General features: G+C 37.8%; 2 protein-coding genes across 13 annotated transcripts in view; one reads left to right on the forward strand and one right to left on the reverse strand.

Moving 5' to 3' along the window:
• LOC135705705 (mucin-2-like) overlaps positions 1 to 26834 on the reverse strand; it is a 111006-nt gene that overhangs the window by 47542 nt on the left and 36630 nt on the right. For 10 of the 12 annotated variants that reach the window (XM_065227529.1, XM_065227527.1, XM_065227524.1 and 7 more), the window contains exons 2-3: positions 20219 to 20682; positions 9435 to 9547 (exon numbers count right to left, since the gene is read on the reverse strand). In XM_065227529.1, coding sequence (XP_065083601.1) covers positions 9435 to 9547; positions 20219 to 20313 — 208 coding nt within the window. In that variant the 5' untranslated portion in view covers positions 20314 to 20682. Of the gene's footprint in view, positions 1 to 9434; positions 9548 to 12425; positions 12483 to 20218; positions 20683 to 26834 lie in introns of all 12 variants that reach the window. The other 2 variants (XM_065227530.1, XM_065227534.1) reach the window with 1 other exon arrangement.
• The window catches only part of LOC135705731 (E3 ubiquitin ligase Rnf121), a 598717-nt gene continuing 595792 nt past the window's right edge, over positions 23910 to 26834 (forward strand). Inside the window, exon 1 of the mRNA XM_065227574.1 lies at positions 23910 to 23923. The gene's annotated coding sequence lies outside the window, so the exon portion shown is untranslated. The remainder of the gene's footprint in view (positions 23924 to 26834) is intronic.

A 26834-nucleotide genomic window follows, 5' to 3' on the forward strand; every position in this document is an offset into this window, starting at 1 on the left:
TATTGGATTCCAAAATGGAATCTGACATCGATTTCCGGCCTCTACACGTCATCCCTTTTCCGGTTCCTGTTCCAACATTGCACAGCAACATCTTATATGGACAAGCTTTGCAGACATTACATATTAAGGAAGCTCATGTGTACACTAGCGCCGCGTAGTGTGAGAGTTCTGAAATAATATGACGATCATCCGAAAAGACTTAGTCACCTGAACAACTTTGCTAAAGACAGTAACCTTCTATATGGCCAGGTTCTCGAGATACAGCTTATACAGGAAATTTACTTGCAAACTAGCGCCGCGTAGCGAGCGTGTTTTGAACTAATATGGCCACCATCCAAAAGGACTTGATCACCTGCACAACTTTGCTGAAAACAGCAAATTTCTATATGGCCAGGCTCTCGAGATACAGTTTATATAGGAATTGCACATGCACACTAGCGCTGCGTAGTGAGAGAGTTCTGAACTAATATGGCCACCATCCAAAAGGACTTGATCACTTGCACAACTTTGCTGAAAACAGCAACTTTCTATATGGCCAGGCTCTCGAGATACAGTTTATATAGGAATTGCACATGCACACTAACGCTGTGTAGTGAGAGAGTTCTGAACTAATATGGCCACCATCTAAAAGGACTTGATTACCTGCACAACTTTGCTGAAAACAGCAACTTTCTATATGGCCAGGCTCTCGAGATACAGTTTATATAGGAATTGCACATGCACACTAGCGCTGCGTAGTGAGAGAGTTCTGAACTAATATGGCCACCATCCGAAAGGACTTGGTCAACTGAACAACTTTGCTGAAGACAGTAACTTTCTATATGGTCAGGATCACGAAATATTCTATGTTGGAAATATGATCCATATATTATAGCACGTCATAAGTAACATAAAAGTGAAGCGCCTCTAGCGGCGTAGTTCCCAATTTAACCTGAATCCAATGGCACAGGCTTGTTGGTCTAACCCAGTACAGCAACTTTGTCGAAGACAGTATAGCTTTATGTATTGAAACAAATGAGATAATCCACTACAGCCCCCATTAGTGAAAATCCCATAAGCTGTGGGTATCCTTATTCGCGGATAGCCCGGCAATAAGAGATACCGGCAATAAGGAATCCGGCAATAAGGAATCCGGCAATAAGGATTCCTGACTGTAATAGGTTTTTAGACATCTGTTAACTTCAACTTTAAAATCCATCTACTGAGCAGTGCATATCTGGCTTTTCATCATACATACAAATAAAAAAAAGTAATGGGTTTTGAAAGTAGGATTTTTTTATTCTTCTGCTTAATATAAGGGTAATTTAACAAAAAAGAGTAAAGAAGTTATCCAAGAATCATTGCCCCGAAATAAAAAAAAATAATAAAAAATAACGAAAGTTTTAATAACATAGCTTGCGATTTCTTACGTTCGATTAGTTAGACTCTTCGTCTGAGTCGCTGTGAACTTCGTCCTCTGCAGTATTTTGTCCACCTACGATGGCATCCACTTTGAGCATTTGCTGGGTTTCAATGCTGAACGGCTTGCTTTTTCTCAAAAAGGGATCCGAACTTAGTAACAACCTATTCAGAATGTCTCGGTTGCATGCTGTTCTCGAGAACTTTCTTGAGAAGTGTTGTCGGTATACTCTAAAATGCTTATTACGAGCTTCAGCGGGTTCCTCAGACATTAAACCAATGGGTAAAAGTGCATGCTCCATAACACTCTTGCCGTGCACCAAGATTTTATGAACAGTTGGTGTCATGGGATGCCAACTGTATAACGATACGTACATCCGGGCTGTGTCAATTGCATATACTGTTAATTTATGAGTATCCACGCTATGGTCACATGTTATTGTTTCAATGATCACCTTGAATCGATAAATCAACCCTTTATCAATCCCGGTTATTTCGGCCACTAAATCGACGTCCTCAAAAAACCGCCTCGCCGTATTACCGTCGTTTGTGTTACCGGAACCTGCTTTTGGTACATCTACCAGAAGTCCTAACTTCATCTTTATTTCAGCTTGAATATGCTTTTTTCGATCTGCAACGATCCTTTTACCTTCTTCCGAACGTGCTTGCCATTTAAGTAGAGGCAATTTATAGCTGAAATGAAGTATCAACTCAAAAAAACGAATTCGCGCATGCAAAGTCGACAAACCAAATTTGAAGTTTAGTTTTTCTAAATCGTTGAAAGTTCTTGACGTTCCTCCACATATATAGCAACGCATTACATACTTTGGCGTCAACCATGGTGGGTTAAAGTGTATGCTTTATTAAAATAAGGCTTCCATTGGCAGAACGATATTCTGTTCTTGACAGTTGATCAATTTGGTTCTCTTCATGTGTGATTTCATCATTAGTGCTTTCATTAGTTTCACGGAGAAATCGGCCACGAATAGGGCGACAATATCGTGATGATGACGGAGAAGGATTCTGCCACAACAATTTATGATTGATTTCGATATTGACAAACAGTCTCTGAGGTACAAAGGAACTTAAAAAATGTGATTGTCAGTGTTTTCGTAGTTTTCAAATTTTTGTTTGAACTTGTCCTGCTGAGAACCATCACAACCCCACTATGAGTAAAGTTAAAAATTTTGTTGTTCGATAGGTGTTAAAGTGGTTAATACCCCGTCCGCATTACAGCGTATATCACGTGATATACGCTGTCTTGCAATGAGCACTCATACATCTAGCTTTCACTGGAAATCCTATGTATGAGTGCTCATTGCAAGACAGCCAATATTACGTGATATAGGTTGTAATGTGAACGGGGTATAAGATTGCATCCAGATATAAACATAACCTTGAAACAGTATGATTAAGTAAACCCTGGAGCTGAATTTCTACGGTAATCTCAGATACAGAAATACATTTTTCTTCGGGATATCATTGCGTCTTAGCTTTTTGTATTGTTGAATATGATGGATAAATGGACTTATTTGAAGCGTGAATTACTTCCCACTGGCTTCTGGTTAAATCTGCTTCAACAAAAATTGCCAGTGCTTCTGATGGTGATTTCTAAATTACTTTAGGAGATTCAAACTTTGATAATACTTATCGATAGGTGCTGGCTTGTGACGGAGTTTCGCTAATATCTTTAATGACCGAAGCAGCCGCCGCATTCCAAAAAGCACGCTGGCTCATCTGCGTTGCGTAAGTCAATTCCTCAATAGGAATATTTTCCCGGAAATCCTGTGTCTTACGTCGCTTGCTACGATCACTCAACTCAACAAATTCTTTGCTGGGGCGTCCAGCACCTGAAGTTCTCGTTTTTTTACTCATGGGAAAGCTTAAAGGCCCAAGCCCAATGACAGCGGAAGCGGAAAAACCCGATCTGAGTAAGCCTACTTGTCGGATTGAAAACTAGTTAGAATCAAATCAACTTCGGATAGAAATATTGACGTCAAACTTGCCGTTTCCGTTCTGCTTCCACCCACATTGAGTTTGGGCCTTAATAATCCCTTCAGCCATTTCGAATGCTTTCGAACAAAAGCCTCTTTATGATACGTGAGACCTTTTTTGTTTAAATTCTGATCTGAATATTGTTAACTTTCTTTTAGCAATGTTGAGTTCTTTTAAAAGTTGATTTTCCATGCAGGCCATTTTTTCATCCAATAAGCCATCCCTTCGTTGTATTAACTTATAAAGATAGTGTCTTGTCAAAATTTTGCAACCTTCTCCAAATCCTGTAAGTTTATGCACAAAGAACTTAAAATTACAACGCGATAGAAGCATGCAATGTTGAACGCTGTGCGACGCCCCCATAGATGCAACGAAGATGGATAGTTGGGTAGGAGATGGATCAGAATTCGCTCAAGCAGGCGATGCGACCATAAAGGGCGAACACGAAATTATTGCGACACATTCAACAGGGCATAACTTTTTTACCATTGGGTAAAAATCAACCAAATTTTGCACACTTTCTCATTGATGTGTATTGTGTACATGCTGTCAAACTCGAAGTCGTGTTTTTCGATTCAACGAAAATGGAGGTGAACCAACGCGAGTTGAGAGAACAAATTCTTTCCAAACACACGTCTCCAGAGTGTTGAAGCGGTTCCAGGAGCGGTTGACGTTGACACGGAACTGGACCGGAGAACAAAAAGACGGAGGGAAAGGTGAAGCGGATGATTAAAGCAAATCCCAACGTCTCAAGCCGTGATTTGGCTAAAAAGATCGGCATGTCGCAGAGCTACGTCCAGAATGCAAAGAAGAGAGCTGAACTACATACATACAAGGTACAGAACTTCCCAAACCGCGATGAGCGGCAACAATCGACGGCTAAAACTCGGGCACGGAAGCTCTACGAGAAGATGCTGACAAAATATGGCTGCTGTGTGATGGACGACGAAACGTATATAAAAGCCGATTTTAAGCAAATTCCGGGGTTGGAGTTTTTCACCGGCAAGAGCAAGTTCGATGTGGACGACAAATTTAAGAAGAAGAAAATGTCGAAGTTCGCCTCCAAATATCTCATTTGGCAGGCCATCTGCTCTTGCGGACTGAGGAGTGAGCCTTTCGTGACAAAGGGCACAGTAAATGGCGAGATCTACAAATCTGAGTGCCTCGAGAAGCGCCTTTTGCCGTTCTTCCAGCAGCACGACGAAGCTCCGCTATTTTGGCCAGATTTGGCATCATCCCACTATTCTAAAAGTGTCCTGGAGTGGTATGAGGCCAATTCTGTCCATTTTGTTCCAAAGGACATGAATCCGCCAAACTGTCCGGAGCTGCACCCGGTGGAGCAGTACTGGGCAATAATGAAGCGGGAACTTCGGAAGAGCAAGAAGACAGTCAAAGACGAGAAGGACATGTTAAGAAAATGGAAAAAAAAACTGAGAAACTGGTACCGGATGACACTGTAAAGACTTTAATGGAGGGCATGAAGCGAAAATGCGTTCAATTTTACACTCAAGGCTCCATCGATTAACTTTTCTTTTGATTTTTGAAGTAAATATATGTATAAAACTACCCTAAAATTTTGGTTTGATTCTAAACATTATAAGAAAATTGGCATGACATTTTCGGTGTCGCAATAATTTCGTGTTCGCCCTTTAGTAATTTTTTTGTTTTTTTTTTAGAAGCTTCGGAGTAAACCCACGATCTTCTACTCAGTTAGCAAAAGTGGCAGCCATCAAACTAGCCGAGCTCGTCAATTTAAATTTAAAACCTTTTTTGGTAATTTTTTTTACAAATACTGATTGAAATATAATGAAAACAAATAAAAATGAAGCGTCTCACCTGAATGATCTGTAATTAGCCCGCTTTCTCGGGATTTGTAAGCTGGATTAAAATTCATCTACCAAATGCAAAACCATTTCTGTAATCCAAATAGCCATGGTGAAGAGGGATTCCCAATTGCTTGCGGTGATGCATAGAGCTGCTTGTATGGCTTCCTCCCTGCGCTTAACGAATTTTCGTCAATATTCAACACCGTTTCGTTGAAGAAAAACCGTTTCACGACAAATGCAGTGCACGGATCTTGCTTCTCTTATATTTTCTTCTTATCTTACAAATTCGCTTCAATCAAAAGTTTAGAATTAGGAAGGAACGTTTCATAACATAAATACGTAATATTCGTTTGAAAAAAAATCTATAGATAAGAATCGTACGATTCTTTCGTATACCCACGAATCAAAATGCTTACATTTTGCGAAAAGTAATAAGGGAAATGACGGCTTCGGCATGCCAGACTATTTTCGGCAACACAAATTGAAACACTATTTTCACTGTATTTTCTTACGAAAACACTTCGCTGAATGCATGCAAACGGTTCTTTATGCTTTCAGCTTCAATTTGACTATACTTTTACCACTGAGAAATAGCAATCTAGCAAGGTTTTCTTGAAATGCAACACACGCACTACAAATTGTAGCAGATTTCGAGTTGCCGATAATAGAACAGTAGATTTACATGCAGTTCAAATGGAACGGTTGCCGAAGAAAAACTGGTTGCCGACAATACTCGCTCTCACTAGAGAAGATTGGAGCTTTGTAAAAGCGTTTCAAAACAGTTTTTGACAATTCTTTCGACTGAAATTGTTAGAGCAGCTGGCAGCAAAAGATTGTAAACAAACCAATACTGCATATGTGTGCGTTCCATAGAGAAAAAGGCTATAGAAAGAAGGTCGCTGCTTAGGTTGCCGAGAATACGTAAATTCCCCTACCTAGGAAATGAAATTTTGTTTATAAAATAAAATTCTCTTTTTTTAAAGGACAATTTAAAAAATCTTTATTTGCCATTTTTCACTCAGGAACGCTCAAGAAAAATTCAAAATATTCACTAATTAATAACTCTCATGCACTAGAAAGCTGCAAATAGTTGCGCAAAATAAAAATTGAACATCTCTTGCAGTGCTATCGTAGCATGTCCATGTTCATTTTCATGAGTGGAGCACTCAGCATCAGGAGTTGCTGTACAACGCAGCAAGTTCCAAGGTAGCTTCAATCTGCTTTAGGATAAAGTCGGTCCGAGGCTTTCCGCCTTACAAAGTGCTCCAGTTACTTTATTTGAGAGGATTGGCCGCTTTTTTCGCCTGGGAACAATCATCAGGCTGTCAATCAAATAGAAAGAAATGATTAGTTCCAACATAAACTGCAAAAAGATAGTCAACTACTCACCCCATTTGTAGATTTGGAGTTGGACCTTGATCACATCAGTAGCAAAATAGTCATATTGATCGTGATGGTTAGCTCGATCAAATGTTGCTTTTGCTTGCATTTAATTATGCCTATTCCAAAATCGATCGGGTTTTAAAACCGCACATAACTCTGTTACAGGTTGCAACACAAATTATTGTTTTACTTCTGGGCGTGATTGCATATAAACATTCAAACCTCAAGACTATTCAATTAGTGCAATAAAGAAAGGTTTCGTAATATACACAAAGAATGCGCGTGCAATATATACTATGGACAAAACATTTTCGTAGGTAAACGAATGGTTCCGTAGTTTTCGCGAATGCAAGAATAATTTTCACAGCCAATGTTTACATCCTTACGAAATTCAGCTCTTGTATCTTACGAATTATTCTTAAAGTTGGCATTGAACCTGACGACGTGCAATACGAATGTTTCGCATAATTAACGAATAAATTGTGTAATGTACGAAACCTATAACCTATTAACGAAAAAATGTGTTTAGTGTTGAGTTTATGCGCCAATTAAAAAACATGGTATATTGTACGTAGTTCCCCCCCCCTCTCTTATCTAAGGTGTTACTCCCTACCCCCTATCACCACCACATGCCAAATTTGGTTCCATGTGCTTGATTAGTTCTCGAGTTATGCAGAAATTTATGTTTTATTTATATGGGAGCGGGAGTGGAGGGAGAGGTCTCGAACTATCATAAGAACCTTTCCCTGCCTCAAAAAACCCTGCATACAAATTTTCACGCCAATCGGTTCAGTAGTTTCCGAGTCTATAAGGGTCAGACAGACAGACAGACAGAAATTCATTTTTATATATATAGATTTATAGATTTTATAGATAGATTTAAATATACATCACTCAACCGAGAAGGTTTTAATAAACCCTCTAAAAGACAGGAAAAAATGCTAACCGGCGTTTGCTGACGCAAACTTGAAAAATACTCATATCTCGTATCTGAAAGTTTCAATTTCGGTCAAAAAACTTATTTGACCTAGTGACAATTATCACGTTCGGCATTAATGTGTTCAGCCTAATGGCGTTCTGACCAAACCGTCCACTATAAAAAATATGCCTCCGTCCCCTATTCCGAAACCTGGCTACGCCCTTTACTCTAAATAATGTCTATAGCCTCCATGAATCTGCTAGGGCATGTTTCGCTACTACAAATATGATCCCGCCTGTTGTGGTTGATCTAGTAGATCGGTGCTTCTCCATCTAAGGGATCCCTTCTCGAGCGGCTTGAAGTAAATGTGGGAATTGAAGATTGGTTATTAAATATGGACAGGACTACATCGGGCAAATAGCCCATTTTAGGCCTATCCAGCAGAAATCATCAAATAAATCCATGTTTTCGGCTTTAACAAGTTAATTCTGCGTTTGGTACGCGAATGAGAATAACTCAGAGCGAGAGCCACTTCTGCTCAAAAGTATGGAGAAACTTCTAAAAACTGCAGGAAGTCAGCGTTGAGTAAGTGCAGTCTTTTTTAACGTTCTTTTTGAGATTTTTTTGCCGTAGGCTAGTCCATCTCGTATAAGTGTAAGTGCAGTCTTTATAAATATCTCAGACAACTGATTAAAAATGACTCTCGCTCTGAGTTATTCTCATTCGTCATGTACCCTTTACCCGTGTCACTGTTTCTTACCATGTCTGTAAAAAATCTATAATTCAAATTTTCCAACCTTGGTCCAATTTCCGCATTTACTCAGCCGGATTCCAAAACCAACTAAACCATTTTTCACGCTTCCATAGTTTCGCATCACTTCCCCATCCGCCTACCTTTCCACCACCAACTCAAACATCTGCCTCTAGCTGCGTGCTCGGGTGGAAGTGTGCCACCTTCATGTATTTACTCCCCCAGCACAAGCCACGCACGCACGCACCTCACCCCCAAAAGGCAATCCATCGCTGGTAAGTAAACAAGCAATCAAACACATAAATTCACCTTCATTATCAAATCAGCCATAAGTAGCCGGTAGATAGGTACTCGTAACACACACACACACATTGCGCGTTCCACTGAACTCTTTCGGTAACCCCAAAGAACTGAGAGCATCATGCCGGCACGCAGAACTTCTTGGGGCATGGGCTAATCGTGTAGGTAACAATAAAACCCCGTGCCAGAACCCATACCCACTTCACATGTCGATTGAGGGTGTGTGTTTTGTTTGTTAACAAAACGAACTTCTAGAAATAATGAAACGGCATCTCGAGGCACTTAACTGCCCGCCCGTTTGAACAGTCAATTGGATTCATCATCGGGGAATCCCACTTGATCGTTCTGGCGGTATTCCATTTTTTTTAATTGGGGTTAACGATACCTTCAAGCTACACAGGTGGTTCCAATTTCGTGAAGTAGTTGATTCTTGTTCTTTGTCTTGTTAGTGCGCAACTATTTTATGCTGAATCTTTCTGATTGATCATTCATAATTAACTTAAAATTTTAAACGCTGTAATTAGCAATCATGTGTTTGTTACACCTCAAGGTAGGTTCACACTGTTGTTGTTGTTGTTGTTGCTATTGCACCCTATACGCATGACTTCATCGAGAGGTTAAGTGGTCGCAATTATTCACGACTGCTGGCACCGGTCATGAGCCGTGAGAAAGATCCAATCACTTAACCGTTGTCGCTTTGTCTCGCTAAACGATTCACGGTGACAACGGATGCCTTACGGGTGAGATTATCAATGAATGCGAACGATGCTCATTTTGACAAAAATAAAAGTGACTGCAAGGCTTTCAAACCGATGCATTTCAATTGCACTTGACGAGCACTGCAAATACTTTGAATACTTACGTTTCAAATCCTTTCCCTCCGGTGGGCATGGTTTTCGACTGAGCAAACAGTCTACGTAATTGTTGACCAACCGGCTGCTGCCAAGAATTGTATCGATGTCCAAGTTGTCGTATCTGAAAGGAGGCAGAAATGAAACATCGATCATGAGTTACAACATTTCAACGAACAGGTTTCGATTGGGAGTTACGTTAAAATATAAGGCAGCAAAGCGTTCCTCCACAGGATTGAGAGTGAAGTAAGATTAATTTGCATGCATAGAATGTATCATATAGAGTGCCTGATGTCTTTGTTAGCTTTTAAATCTATTCCTGATTAATAAGTGTCACGTTGCGTTCTGTTGACGTGTGGATGACCTTTAATACCACATCATCGGTTTATCGAAAGTCGAGTAATATAAATGCCAATCATAAATGTGTTGGATTTTTCCTTTATCTGTATCTTGGGGATAATGTAATCCTAGTAAACATCCGCCATCTAGACTACACATTCATCAAATCATTATTTCCTATAGCAAATTTTCTACTTAAGTGGTGTGGCTGTATTTTATGAGAGACATATGTCGATTTTTATTTAAAATAGTGGGGATCCGATGTTTTTCATTTACCACCAGAACCCCAGTGTAGAGTGCATGACAATATGCATACACTGGGGATAAAAATTCAAAAATGTTTCAAAATTCAACAACTCCAGTTCTCGCTGGAGAATGAATAGTGTAAGTTGGCGATTTTCCCCGAGTAACTCTCAGCGATAAATAGTGTTAATAAAAATAATCATTATTAGGTTTTCGATAGAAGAACATCTCCAAAGTTCAATAAAATTGGTTTTAAATTGCGCAGATATGTGCAAACTACCTATTGGATCGCAATATCGGCTGGCCACGTCCTAATGCTGGTCAAAAAAAGAATAGGTATAAATATGTTGACGTAATACTCGCTTTAATGAAAGCCAAGAACACCTCTGCACTTCCCCGAGAAATAACTGGAATGTTGGATAAAAGGGTGTGGATTGCAGTATGATTAGTTTTCGTGAACGATATGCTGAATTGATGTCCTAACGATTGGGAGGAGGAGCGCGAGGGAGCTTGGGTTTGATCCACGGTCTTCTGTTCAGTAAGCAAAATCGGTCACAACTATGCCACCGAGCTCCTTATATTACAAAACAATTACGATCAAGTTTCCGTTCACGATTAAAGAATGATCGATGTCAGGAGAAAACTACGTTTCAAAGAGAGCAAATGAATTTACATGTAAGTTGTGAGGTGAAAATTTAAATACGTCGACTTTAGGTATAAGGCTACTTCATTTTCACTGCAGGACATAAATCATGTCCTTGATTTCTTATGGAAAATGATCCATCAAAAAAAAAATAATTGATTCCAGAGAACGTGAGTGTGGAATGTTATTCTGGCAGTAAAACTAGCAGAAAGACATTCTCAAAATCAAAACGGCGGAGGGGTTATCAAAAACTACAAGGGACAGCCCTATGGGGTTGTACGCAATGGTGACGTAGGACTACGTGGTCTTATATAATAAATCTTAATGGTTAGCTGCAGCAGGAGCTTGTGTTTCTTATAAGAATAGGAATTTGAGCAGGGTTCTCTCTGTTTATTCTCTTTAGTATGACGCGCTTGACATAGACTCACGAAGAGCTACTGATTCCGATCAAAAACGGTGCGGCTTCTTCCTACTTCTATGGATGCGTATGCATTGCTTCTGCTGCTGATGATGATGCCAACGACCGGACACCACCACATACTGTGATTATTGGAACTGAATCCTATAAGCGGTTGAGGGTAGCCTTGATAGCAAGCTGCTGGTGGGGAGCCTTTCGTTGTATACTAAAGAACACCACCACTCACCACGCGGTGATTGAAAAAACACCACTTGGTGAGATCGGATAGAATTCAACTTTGAAATCTGTGTTAGGGAAATCGATTTTTGCAGGCAATCGGTGTTGATTTTAATTATCTTAGGAACAGTTACACATTCGTACAATTTTCAATAGTGAACTTTTGAAAAATGATAAAATGTTAAAATTAAAAGATGCGTAGACATATTTCGGATCGATTGGTGATAAAATTACTGAAATTGGCTCAGGGGCAGCTGAGTTATTAACGTTCAAAATCTTTCTTAATTTTGTTACATATTCCATTTTCGGTTTTCACAAAGTGTACCCCTATATAGAGATCACAGACGTGGTCCTACGTCAAAAATCACCGTTAGATCTTTATTTTTCCCAAGGTGGCTTGAAGTTCAATACGACAAGCTTCACTAGGCTTTTGCGTGACATTTCTGGATCGCTTCCTGGCTAGGACTTAGAAAGCGCCAACCTCTGAGCTAGAGCCCTGATCATCCACTGAGAGAAGGTCATAAGAGATGGTACTTGGGGTAATTCTGGAATATGTAGAAGAAGTTTTTAAGATCCCTGCATAGGAACTTTGGGTTGTGAAGGGACGTACTTTGGCCAATCAGTGCAGCCGTTCGAAGTTTCCAAACAATAAACATATTTTGGGAGAACCCGACAAGGACTTGACGTATGCTTTTTGCCACTCACATGTTTTTAAGTGTCGAAACCAGGGTGCTCAATATGTTCAACAGTTATCATAGATTTGAAATTCATTTGCTTTAAAAATAAGAATTACAACATGCAATAGTTCTGCCACCAACTCAGGCCCGACTTCACAGCCCTGAAATTATGGAATCCAATTAACGCTACCCATAACATAGACCAAAGAAGTCATAGAAGTCAAGGGGCAACTAAATCCATCGAATAATAGAAAATGTCGATTTCTGGTTCGCCGCCACCAGAGGGAAACTAGAGCTATGGGTAGGTATCTGGCATCGGCCATCACGAACAGCGAGCTTGTGACACGGATGGTCAATGTACCAAGTCGGCTAAAATGGTCTCCTTCACACAAGAAAATTATGCAATTAACCTATATAATACCAAGTTGTGAAGAATTGGTTGAACTTTAAAAAATGTTTTAATTACCTCAAGTACTTTTGCTTGTATTTTAACTCCAATGCAGTGGTACTGTGTATTGCGTTCCTTTTGATGAAAGTAGAGAAATGAAGAGAGAAATGAAGAAAGAATGAGAAAACGAGAAATTAATGAAATTATGTGAGATTGAAAAGTAAGATGTTATGTAAGAGTCGTAAGAAATGCAATGTGAGTAAAAAGTGAGAAGATAGATGGATTATGTGAGTAGAACAATGTGCGAGAATTGAAGTATGCGAGTACTGAATGAATGAATGAATACTGTGCTGTGATGTGAAATGTGAGTAAGTGAAGAATGGAATATGAGAATGAGATGCAAGGAAAAAAATGTGAGGTGGTTAATAAATGAGGTGAAATTGCGCAATTAGATGTGATCAGTAAACTTTCAACAAATATAAGAAGAGATTTATGAGGGGTGAGATGTGTGGAGAGAGACAGGTTAAGTGAATTGTGAGGAGTAGATATAAATAATGCGTAAAATAAATTTATGAAGTAAGGTATGAACCAGCCTCCGGCTGAAAGTCTCTATAATAAACACAAAAGAAAATAAAACCAAATTGTAACAGTCCTCGGTTAAATAGAGAAAAAATAAACAAAATTTTGACTAACGCCAAATTTTTCAAAACAGGACCAAAGAATTTTTTAATAAATCATTGCTAAAAAAACGGTTTATCTAATCAAAATGACAACTGAGATAATGTTTTAGTAAACTGGATTGCCTTATCAAAAAAAAAATACACACTGAAAAATATTTCTCACGCATATTCTCACGCAACATTTATATGATTTGTGTTTAGGAAACATTTTTCTCTAATAAAAGATATGTTTTCAACATAAATAATACAAAAAAAATATATGAAAAAAATGGTGCAATACTTGTGGATGTTTTAAGATTTTGGTCATTTTCCAGTATGTCAATTTCAGAAATGTTAGCATTTAAAAAAGAAAACATACGACGAATTTCACGCTAACTCGACAAAGGAATTGGCAGCACCCTCTCAGATTTCAATGAAACTTTGTGGTTGTGTAGATTTTGTCTACTTAAGCAACTTTGCATACTTGTTTTTTTTTAAACCTAGACCAACATTTAAAAAGGGTGAGACTTTTTTTTACTAATTCTTTTTTCAAAAAATTATAACTCAATAATGTCCTGCAAAAATGTTGCCAAAAATGATTTTTAGATCATAAAATACCAAAACATTAAAAATTTTATTGCTACACTGAAGAAAAAAATGTTTAAAATTTAAAATAAGGATTTCGCAAAAATATTTTTTTTAATCGGTAATTTTTCCTACAGATAGGCAGACCATTTATCTATAACTCGTTCATATATCTCAAGATGGGCACTTTTAAAGAAAAAAAAAGTTATTTAACAAAAACTTTTTCGTGTTCGTACTGAATAAAATCAATGATTTTTTTTTAGTGCAGACATGAAAAATATTGAAATGTTGAGACTTATGTGAAACCTACCACTCAACCGGATTTCACTCAACAAGCTCCAAATGAAAGGTACAACAAAAAAGACATTGAAGACGTAATCAATCCTAATGTGAATGATATAGAAAATTTAATTTTAATGTTATGTTTAATTGGCAGAGTATGAAAAAATAGTGTTCTAATTTCATAAATTTTTATTTTATTTTATTTAGAGAATAACTTAAATATATATTATTTTTTAACATTGTCAAACATATTGGATACTCCGTTGAATTAGAATATTTTTTAGTTGCAACTTGATTATCGGCAATAGGCTGAAAACTGTGAAATTTTTGTGTCCAGATATCGTCTGTGCATGGTGAAACAAATCTTCTAGTTCTTCTGACATTTTTTCGTATTGCTCAGTAGATATATAAAAGAAATTCAATTTTGTGATGCTTTTCTCTGTTTGTTTAACTGCCCAGTCGTAGAGCTCTCGTGGGGTTGTAATAGTATTTCCGTATTCTTGGGCAAGGCTTGCTCTTTTTGCCATTCGTTTTAAAGTTCCACCAATAGCATCACAGGGACCTTTGCCATGAGATGTTGCCAAAGAAATGCCAATCTGCTTCCAATGTGTGCATTGATTTGAAGTTACATAGACTGGCAAAAAAAAATTCTGTTCTTATAATGAGCAGCTGCTCCATCTGACATAAATGTAATTTTGAAGAAATCTATTGATAGTTTCAAGAATTCTATCAGTTTTGAAATGAATAATTGAACTGCTATTGTATCATGAGTCACACTCTGAAATTATTGTCGTGTTCGATATTTTGTCACCGAAATCTAAATGCTCGGCAAAACTATTTTGCTCAAAAACAATTTCATACGACGTTCAACCCTATTGAAATTAAAGTTGAGTTTTAGTCTTGTAGTAGCTCTAAATTGTCTAAGCTTCACTGTACAGTTCACCTGTTGAGATTTCTAAGTGTATAAGTTTCAAAATCCTAAAAATGTACTTTTTTTGATACTGAAGTTTTAAACAGTGTCTTTTTTAATTTTTGACGCAAATTTGTGTTTTCTGTTTACAGTGTGTATGATTTTCTCCAAAGGCATTCCACATAATTGCGATTACATGAGCCGTTTTCGTGGTATGATTTATTGAAAAAATATTCAACATGCCATTTTGAAAAATAAGTCGTCCCTAGCAGCACACTTGTCACTGAACAATTGTGGTTACTTGTGTGGAACTTATTCCAGTCGCAATCAAATTGCAGCAACTTATTGAGGTGAATGTGAGCTGCTTGGGATGAGTCAAATTGGCCGAATTTCAGTACAAACTAGGTTCACAAACGATATCATAGATGGTACGACCATACCGCATAGCGTAGGGATGATATCCCGAATCGGTGGTTAGGCGCTTCTAATGATTATTGCTTATGCGGGAAGGCATTTGTTGTCATGGAACTGCACATTTGTGTTGTTCGATATGAGGAGGTAGATGTGAAAAAGCAGTTGTGAATGAATTAGATGTGACAAGTGAGATAAGAGAAGTGAAATGTGATCTGTTAAAAATAAAGAAATAGATGCGTTATATAAAAGGAATAATCTTTTAATAGCGTGATATTTTTGTTCAAAAAGTATTTTCCATGCATAAAAGAAAATACCTGAGAAATCGGTTTAAACGGAAACGAGAAAATGTATGGATTATAGAGTTTTGTTGCAGAATTTGTAGCGTGATTTTCTCGTGAAAAACTGAATTTTCAAATGAAATAACTAGTCATGTGAACTGGGATTGCCAAATTTGTGCAAAAAGTGGGTTTCGTCCATCCCCTTTCCGTTGTTTAGATAATTGGCATTGGTCAAAATTGGAGTTACTGAGGACAGGAGTTCGATCCAACCAGCACTTGGCTTGGCTATTTTTTTTTTTTTTTTTTTTTTACATTTCTGTAGCTCTTATACTGTTTAAATCAATAAATACATTTACTTGAACTCATTAAATACGCGTCAATCAAGTATTGCACTTGATTCAAAATCATCAAACATATATCGCGTGTGAAAATCGCTTCGGAATGCTTGCGTTCTTGATAGGCTTGGCCAGTTTGTATTTGTGTCGAAATGGCAACGCCTCCCCTAGAACACCGATCTCCCGTGAAGCAGCGAAATGATGCGTACGACCCACAACGACATCCTTAGTCGAGGCTTCATCGATTCAGCTTGCTTGTGGGAAAAACCAACAACGAAAAATTGCGAATCCTTGGAACGTAAACTCGAATATCATTCCTAGCAGTCTACGCGTTGAGCAAAAACCGAACGTAATCGGTCGTCGTAATCTAAAAAATCCCAAACAAGCTCCGGAACCACTCAACGTACGAGGAAGAGCCTACGATCTTGAACCTCCGCACCAAGACTTGGTGCTTAGTATATGAGGTGATGGGGCAATCTGAAGAAAGCCATTAGTACGAAAGCCATTAGGCCGAAAGTCATTAGGTCGAAAGCCATTAGGCCGAAATCCATTAGGCCGAATGGGTCATTTGGCCTAAATTCTAATAGGTGTTCACTATTCATGAGATGACATCTGTGTTATTCCAGATTAAGACAACAACGAGTAGCTAATGACGTAGGCAGACTTAGGTCGATCCATAGTTAAGATGTCAGAATTCATTGCTGCAATATTCCCAGAAAGAAAGAAAAATCTTCTATTAAAAATATTTATCTAGACATGTCAGCAGATAAAAAATCTTGAATCTCGAAAGTACTGCTCATAATTGAAAGAAGGAAAAGTCTGCTATGATAAATCATTGTGTAAAAATCCTCTGCAGAAAATATGCCTATCACGAAATATTTCCAAGACTCACTCACTTATAGTGTCTACAACCACGATATAAAAATTTATCTGAGCGGTTGAGTTAAAAAAAAAGTATCCAAGCTTGTGAATTGAGTCTGGGATACTAATTTATATTTCTTAGAATGAAAAACAAAATAAAACTCAAGAAAAGTTGACCGAATTTTCCCAAATCCAAAAATTTTAATTTTTATAAAGAGATAACAATTTTGATATTTTTGAAAAACTTCGAAATCTTCAAAAAATTATAATCGAAGATTATGTGACGTTTTCAATATCTCACAGAGGTTTTGAAAACCTCTCAAAGTTACATGTTCCAAGAAATACTAAGATTAATATTTTGCATTTTAAAATTCGGCCTAATTGCCCACCCGTACAGGATAGACTTCCATTGGGTATAGACGCGTGTCATGAAGTTTTTTTGTATATATCATTATTAAGGATACTTTCAGCCCTGGGCTGGTTCGTCTCCGAATAATACCATGAAGTTCTTCACAACAACTTTTCATATAAACTTCTTATTTTCTGTGTTGTTATTCAATTAAATTAAACCCAACCCCACTGGGGTGAGAAATCAGTCACGCTTACCACTACACGACCAGCGCCGGTTTTTGCAGAAAATATCTTTCCAAGTCTCACTACTTCTAATATTGTCTACGCCCACGATTTAAAAATTTATCTGAGTAGTCAAATTCAAAAAAATGTATCGAAGCTTGCGAATTGGGATCCTAATTTTTATTTCTTAGAATGAGAAACGAAATAAAATTAAAGACAAGTTGACCGAATTTTCCCAAATCCAAAAGTTTTAATTTCCGTTGGGTATAGACCTATGCCATGAAGTTTTTCACCACAACTTTTCATCACAATTATTATTTTCTGTGTCGTTATTCCTTTAAATTGAGGTTTACTTTATAGATAGCTTGACAAACCTTGGATTTAAATTATCTGAGTTATATCCCAACATATGTATTTACCGAAAATGTATCTTAAAACAGGCCTGAAGTCGAAAAAAATGCTATTTTTTCACATTGACACGTCACACAGTATTTAACTTCTAATAGCATATATTAGTGACAGTACTAATAACTATTGCTTGTGAAACAAAAGAAATCGTATCCACTTTCTATTGGTACGCATAGCATTGTCAAATTATGAAATTTGTTATAAATTTTAAACGAAGAGAGCAATCATGGGCCAAAAATATGCGTGTCACGTCACCTGGAATAGGTCTATAGGATGACATATTGGCTGGGCATCGTTAACAGCAATAGAAAGTGAGCCTAAAGACGTTTAGTGATTTCGTAGAGGAGATCGTCAGCGATGCCTACAATGTGTCGATCATGTATCCTACCAACGATCGATATAACAAACCGTATCACCCAAAGCAGTAAGAGCGGAGTCTAATTCATGTTAATGCAATGAAAGTAGTTTGTTTTGAAGGACATCGCGTAAAATCAGTTCACGACTACTGAAATAAAGATGCCAGAACAAGTAACGGTCTAAACAGAATCCCTGTTCTATTTCACAAGCTTCGTCACATTAGTCTGTTTCGAAACACGACCACATAATTTAATAAATTGATTCCATTTGAACAGCTTCATGTTACCGGGTTTGAACGATCGTCACTCAAAATGTGTTTTTTTTTTGTAAGAGGAGCTCAGAGACTAGTAGCACCGTTTTTGCATACTTTTTTTAAATTCTTTATTAAGGAGATTTTTAACCTATGGCTAGTTCTTCTCCGCATTTTCGCATACTGGGCAGGGGACTTTAGATTGAATCCCAGGCTCCTTTCTATTGTTGATTTTTCTTTGTGTAGAATATAGCATAGACAATCGCTACTGTTATGACTCGGTTGAAACTGTGCGAGAAAAAAATGTGTTCTCGGTAAAATATAACGTAGGCTGTATCCAAGTTGGAAAATATATATGAATACTACCAGAGACAACATTTCATTTGATAAACTTCATATCACCGGGGTTCAGCGATCGTCGTTTGAAATGGTTTGTTGGCATGTAAGGGGTTTGATGGCATAGTGGAGTCCATTTTTGCTTACAGAACAGTAGATCGTTGGGCTCAGATGTCAGTTTGTTTAGAAAAGACGTGTTCTTACCATGAGTATTTCGAAATGAAAAATGAAGCGAGAGTCAAAATGGCCGACTTCCTGAACAATTTGAACAATTATCCATTGCGAACTGTACTGAAAAATTTCATGTGGATTTCATGTGGAAAGACTACTCAATTCGTCAGTTGTCATGGAAATGCTCAGTTATCTATCTCTGAATAACCTGATAACTACAAACTTATTAGAATTTGTATAAAATTAAGTTCTACCTACACTGCTTATAATCGCAAATTAGTCCCATATGTATGTTCGTCAATTTGGAGATTGGCTTTTACTTTCATATTATGTGATAAAAATGAAATTTCATCGTCCATAGTTCAAGTTAAAGTTCTGCTTGCAATAGATTTAAAAAAATAGGCAATAAATTTGCTTTGATTTTTCAAATATTTACATGGGAATTGCACTTCGTAACTTCCACTTCGCCTTTTTCTCAATGCCTACTTTTTCCATATGGGACTGATATGTGATTAAAGGCAGTATATCCAAACAAAGAATTTAAGGGATTTTTAAACAAGGTTTTGAAATCTTTCTGCAGAGGGTTGTACATTCTTTCGATGGTATATTTAAGAACATCATAGAAAAATAGGATCGAACATGGTTTCAAGAGCGTATGTAAATGCAGGACAATCTCGTTGTTAACCTTCAAGACGATAGCCTGAATGATTCACTATGAAAAAATAAAAAAATATGTTCATGATCTAGATTAGCCATTATCAACCTGAGATATGATGCAGAAAATCGGAGAAGGTCAAGCCTGAAATTTATTTATATTTTCCTAACTAACCTGGAATGCTGAAACATAGTATAAAACATCTAGTAAAATATGATAAATGAAATCTGCAACTTTAACATCTTCAGATAACTGCTTCAATAGACTATGCATTCTGAGTTTCTGCTAAATATAGAAAACATTTAAATAAAAAGCCGCAATTACTTTCAGTTTCAACCAAATTCTTAAATAATATTCTTCGATTGATAATAGGGAAGTTCTTTAAATGATGTTATTTCACACTAACTTTTTATTGCAAAGACTATTCAACTTTAAAACCTGATTCAAACAATTACTTCTGCTTAACTTTAGCACCCCATTTGGAGTGTAACACCTGCTGCCAATTATTATACTACTAGTAAATTGTGTTGACTAGTATATTGAATGACAAGCATAGCAACACTTTGGGCCATGTCAGAATAAGTTAGTTATCTGAGGAAACTGATAATTAACACCAAAATGTCGTACAACTTATTTGAACCATAAAGCTTCTAGGCCCATTTTCAACAACCACTTTTTACAAATATATCAAAGCTTTATGCTTCAAACATGGATGTTGCACTGTCACATCCTTGATTTTTTGTATCATTCAAACAAGAAACACACAGCTATGTGATGCAAAATCTTCTGAAACTTACCTGGAACTGTACAGATTCCGAGCCGATTCCTGCGACTTGACAAAGTTGGCAAACGCTAGCAGCGCGCTCGCCACCAAAATCCAGACGTTCCGCATCTTCCACAAGACGTCCTAGCTGCCACCAAACTCTTCCCAAACGCAACAAAAAAAAAAACACTCGCACTTCCTTCGACGCCCACAAACAGACTTGAGCAATGCTCGTCGCTTACAAAATCGTTGCACTACTTCAGCTCCAAACGGTCTGCTCTCTGACTTCTTCGCTCGCCGATAGCAATGCTCACTAAATTCACACAATATTCTTCTAGCTCTGCTTCGCAAGTTTTTCACAATGCCCCAACAAGGTGTAAATCCCGATTCTCAAGCCCCCGACAACAATTGCCGCTGTAGATCTCTATCGGAAGGGATTTCCCTACTCGTCGTCGTCGTCGAAGAACTGGACCGCTGATACTGCCGCTACTGCTATTGCTAAAAGAATTAACACAAACAAACGATCACTCCCTTGCGTTGATACAAGCCGCGGTTGCCGCCCCTACGCTATTGTTGCAAATGGCATTAATGGAATTAATTTCCACATATAGGCAAACACGCACACGTGGCCCCACTAAATTTAATTACAAAAATGTTACAATCAGTCTGATCCACTCGCAGATAGGGTGGCTAACTATTAGTCTCTCGAGATTGATTTCGAACAAGATTGTTTTGTTCAAAGTGTGCTTACTTTGATTTATTGCACCGCGCTGACAACCGTCGACAACATGTGATCTTGGTGGAAACTAGTTTGGAACCCAAAAGAGACTTGAACGCTTGCAAGCGACAAACCTTTTCTTTCGAATGAGAAAGCAATTCGGATCGCTGTCATGAGCAACCGTCCCAGTGTTTGGATTAATGTGAAGGCTTCTTGGTGACCTTCAGTGCATCTTTCTTGCACTTTAATCACACCGTGTCCAATCCATACACACACACACACTTGATTGACTTGAATCTTTTTTGTTTTGTTTTTATTCTCCCAACAGAACAGAAGCTGCATCGCCCAGCTGTTCAAGCCATCAGCATTGGGATTTGACACGCCATTTGCGAGCGCATTGAACATATAATGCTCGCGGCGCGTTTGAGAAGGCGAACGAAAATGATGCTAAGCCATCAATCAACACAACACAGTCTAGTATGGCGATGATAACAATGGACGGTAATCACTACGCATGTTTTTACTTTGATTCGTGAGATGTGTGGGAATGCGGTTGGTTGGTTGGTTGGCTTTGCATATCAGCTAGTGTGAGCGCATATGGGTCGGAAGGCACTTGTGGGTGCCGTCGTCGGTAGATTTTGAACATTCATTGTTTTGATGAATGGAAGAACTTTTGCTGCGTTTGCTGAATCATGCAACCTAGTCCCAAAAATCATCAGTAGGTAAGATGGGGTAAGATGGACCCCCCCGGGCAAGATGACTTTTTGAAAATTTTGATTACATATATGTTCAATATATTGCCGTGGATTTATCATGCAGTACTGCTATTTCATATATCGAACTAGCAATGTTCCTTATCAGATCCTCTAAATAGAGGTAAACAAAGGTATTCTAATCGTAAAAAAAAATACTTTTCGCCCCCCTACACTGTTGAGCGACTTGAATTCAAGAAGCATTTCTGATTATTTTGACTGGCAGTCTGGCGCTTTGAGAACCATAGGCTACAATTCCCACACAAATTAATCTTGTTGATGATTTGATTTTGCTACGCTTCGATTTTGTGGTATTTCTAATGAGCAATTCCACAAACTTCATTGAATTCAGCAATTCCAGACCAAATAGCATAAAGAAAATTGAGCTCTATTCTCGACCTTCTCCTAATTGCATGAAATGTAATGTAATGTAGAATAGAAAATTTTTGGAACAATTTTTTTAACTAACGAGTGCTTAAAATTTGTATTATTATTAAAGTTACGAAGAGTCCAATTACTTTTGGGTTGAAATTTTTTGATACTTCCCAAACTAGAGGGCTGGCAATACACTCCCGTAAGATACGTTCCATGCTAGGAAGAAAAAGAAGAAGGGTTTCTGTAATTCCTGATTTTTTTTTTTAAATGCAGGAAGCTTTGGGAGTGTAGAAAACCCTTAAAATTTCGAATTTCACTGAGACTCTAAAGCTTGCTGAATTTCTGAACCTCTACGAACTATTAGTGTTCTAAATGATTATAGAGTTCTATATATTCTTGAAGTTCTCAGGAGATCTGACGGATCCTGGAGTTCCAAAACTTTCAAGAGATCCGAGTGCTCTTGGCATTCTCCTGGAGTATTAAGAGTTCTCGTATTTAATAATATTCCAAGAGTATTGTTCTTGAATTCGTGGAATCTCTAAGAATTTTCAGAGGCTTGGAGTATCTTGGAGTTCTAGGGAGATTTGAGGTATATAGGAGTTCGAGGAGATTCTGAAAGCTATTCGGTTGAGTATTCAATGTTCCGGGAGGAACTATAGGAATATGCTTAAGTTCCAGGAGCTCCTTGAGTTCCAAGAGTGCATGCCGTTCTAAATGCAATATGTGTTACTCCTGGAAGTCCTGAAAATAGTCAGTGTATTTCTTGAAGTTACTTATCCCTCTGCAGTTTCAAAGAATTCTTAGATCCAGAAGTTTTGGAAACCCTGAGAATAACTAGAAGATTTGAATTTTTTGATTTCTTTGCGTTCCACAAATTTTAATCAATGCAAATATCTGGTGACTTCCAAGCTTTACTATAGAGTACATTAATTTATTTGATAAGGCTCAACCGAATTAACTTAACAGAGCCGAGGATTCTTGGTCACTATACAATACATCTTAAAACTATAGTCAAAAGGTACAACACAATAAACACTTTATCTTTCGCTATCCAAAAAGCCTCCTCCATCAGAACTGGAGCCGCTTCCAGTGGTTTCATGGTATGGCAGCTACGCCATCGTGGGGCAAAGCGCTTCCATTGCAACAATGGACGCAAAACGTGGTCAACACTCACACACTCATCACGAAACGGTTGCGTTCCAAAGTCGACGACGCATCGACCGAAAGAACTGCTGATGAAGAACAATGAGGAGGATCACACAATGGTTGCTGCCGAGAAAACAGACAATCGCGTGGCACACATCGAGAGTGGCCTGCTTTTGTCGACAGCCGAGTGAACACTGAAAAGCTTTACTATGATGCTGACAATATAGGAAAAATATTAAACAGATGTTATGATTTTGAACTGCAGAGCACAAGCAAGTAAACGACATTGAGGGCGTGTTGCCAAAACCGAAATTGAACATTTGCCAGACCAACAGAGTTTCTTGCACTTCAAAAGAGTTTTTAAAGCTTCTGGAAGTCCAAAAGTTCTGAAATTTATCAAATTTTAAAAATTTTAGAGTTCCAGAAATTGTTGGGGTTTACATGACTAAGCATCAGAATACCTGTGGGTTTCTTGTAGTTCTTTTTTTTTCCTAGGGTAAAGGATTGTTTGAAATTTTTCAAAGCACCGGAATTTCTAAAGTTTCAAGAGTTGAGGAGCTTTAGGAGTGGTTTCGGTAATTTTTTTTTAGTTCCGTTATCCGTTATTTTATGACAGATACGCGAACTTGGTTCACTTCTTGTAGACTTTCAGAGGCACTGAACAAAGATGGAAGTTTAAAAAAATGATGGGTTAACTCAAAAAGCTTTTCATATGAGATTTTGTTAAGAGCTTTGAGGAATTCGAAGAGTTACTGAAATTTCAAAAGTTCCAGAAGTTCTAAGAGTCCATACAGTTCTTAATGTTACGAAATGTCTACACCCATCAAACAATTTGAGCTGTTTAATGCCTAAATAGGATTTTTTTTAATGAAGAAGCATATTTTTGCCTGAATAAGCCTAATTCTGCATCCAATGTTATTGAGCAGTTTTTCCACATCAGGAAGCTCTCAAAGTAATGGCACTACTGCTAGTACCAAAGATTTCTAACGTTTTTTTGGCGTTTCAGGGGTGTTTAGAGTATTGAGAGCAGTGTTGGCAAAATATTAAAATATCAGATCTCACCAATGCCCAAGATCATGCTTGATTTTTCGTAGACACAACTCAACAAGCAAGCAACCGCGGATGAAATCGTAGCTACGAATATCAAGCTAACAAAACTCACCAGCTACAATTCAAACCCAACTGTGGTGAGTTTGAGTTCCATAATTTTTGCTTTACATCCGAACGCGACCCGAAACTACCCGTCACAGCTGGCAGCAGTATTTTCGTGTCTGTCCATCGGTAAGAGTGCAGAGAGATAGCAAACAATACTTTCTCTTTCTAGGAAACCAATCCCAAGTAACATTGCACGTTTTATAGTGGTTTTAAAGCATGCTACAAGCAGGCATGGAAAATCATTTGCATTCATTTCGTGCATTCATTTACATTCATTTGCCCCTAACTTTTTTCATCAACAGAATTCCGCAAAATGATGTATAAAGCTTTAGTAGTTTTTGTTATTAGCTACAACTTTTGTTCGAATCTCAAATCTGTATCTCTTATGCATCACGAATTAGAGCGGGAAGAACTTGTTACTGTTTTTCAGTGAATGTAAAATACATTCAGTGACAAATAGTATTGGATTCTGTTCGCTCTGGTTCGTCATACATAAGAGATACGGATTTAAATTGTTAACAAAACTTGTAGCTAATAGCAAAACCTACAACAGCTCCATACATCATTTTGCGGAATTCTGTTGATGAAAAAAGTTAGGGTCAAATGAATGTAAATGAATGCACGAAATGAATGCAAACGATTTTCCATGCCTGGCTACAAGTCTAAAATCATGGTCTACAGAACCCTCATAAAACCAGAATTGTTACTTGGGATGTGCAACGGAATAATTTTTTTTTTTCGAATCAACTCTCAGCTTGATTTTTGCACGGAAACAAATCAGATTCCATTTTCATGAATAAAAAATCATGAAATGAAAAATCTTGCCATCCCATGAAATCGTAACAATAATTCATGATTTCGTCATGGAAATTCATGATTTCATAATGCAGTGGAATCAAGACCGCTACAAGCGTTACACGTACTTGGCAAACCGTGTTCATAAACCGCACAACATAGGTATCTCTTATACGCCTTTTGTCTTCCAACTTATACAAGTACTAATAGTCTAGTGGTCAAAGTATGGGTTTAATGATCTCAAGGTTCTTGGTTCAAATCCAGTCTGATGCTTTATTTTATTCTTTTTGCATGTTTTGGTTAACGCACCAAAATCTAGCTCATGATTTCAACTCGGATGATTCATGATTTTGGGAATGTTTGCTGCGTTACGCAAAAGTTGCTCATGATATCATGAATATTATTCATGGTGTATTTTCATAACATGAAAATACGCTGTGTTCATGAAATCATGAGTCATTTTTCTCATTTCGGAGATCGGATTTTTTCCCGTGTGCGCGCTGTGAATAGGCTCACAATATCAAGCATGATATTTTGTTTCAATATCATGCGTGATATTGAGAGCGTATGAGAGCGGAAAAATATCATACGATTAATGATTTTGCCAACACTGACTGCGAGGAGGACATTTCTTGGAGTTCTCTTAAGATCCAATGGTTGCTTGAACTTCAGAAGCTCTTGCTGTTTTTTGTTTCAGTATTTGTACAGTTCTGATAGTCATAGAAGTTATGTTCATGTAGGCGACTACCTCAGTTCCAGTGAAGTATATGGATTTTTGAGAGATATAGCAGTTCTCAATGTTCCAGAACATCTGTGGTTTTGAAAGGTTTTAGAGTATCGTAATTTCTTGAGTTTCTCACAAGTTCAAAAGTATGCCAGAGAATCATAATCATCATCATTCATAATTATCGATGCATCTCTTGAGTAAGTACGCTGCTTGCTTTTGAATTGTTCATAGGTTGCGAATATCGAATGGCCCTGTTAAGTTGTGAATTTGAAATGATCTACCCTGGACAAGCAGTGAAAGTAAGCTCTTAGAAGATTCAGATAGTACTGTTCTAAATACCTTTCTGAGCGTCGTTCCACTACAAAGGAGTAGCTTATGCTTATTCCTGAATGTTGCACCAAAAATACCAACTCCACCACTGTTGAAAGGAGCCCCAAGACCAATCTCCTACTGTCTCCAGAGTTTGTGTATATTGGTCAAAAAATCAACAGAGAAAGATCATTCACTAATTCAACCAGAAGTTATCCGGGAGATCTAAGAGAATCTCAAGCGAGATTTCCAAAGGTTTGTAGGAAAAGTAGGTAAAAAAAGGACACAATAGACACTTCTCATAATTTAAAATTAAAAGTGCAATGTGATATTTTAATGATAAAGCATCGAATTTGAAAGTGTAGCAATACTTTTGAGAATCACAGTTGGCATCAAACAACGCAAACAGCTATCAGGTGCGGAAAGACGAACACTCTATGATAGAGAAAGACGGACATAGAGTTGCTGCATTCATTTTGAATATGTTATCGGAAGAGCAACCAGAAGTCATGGACCAACCAGCAATTGGAACAGGCTTTGAAATCGGTGAAAAATTGAACGCCTGTGAAATCAGCAGCTCTTAATTCTGCTGTTCCAAGAACGACGCTGATGAGGCACTTCACAAGTCCCAATGTCTCGGCACGACTAGGACCACTTACTTCCGTGTTCAATC

This window comes from Ochlerotatus camptorhynchus, unplaced genomic scaffold (genome assembly GCF_037179485.1).
Source record: "Ochlerotatus camptorhynchus isolate MF236.1 unplaced genomic scaffold, CSIRO-AGI_Acam_v1.1 ptg000274l, whole genome shotgun sequence".
Taxonomy (NCBI): Eukaryota; Metazoa; Arthropoda; class Insecta; order Diptera; family Culicidae; genus Ochlerotatus; species Ochlerotatus camptorhynchus.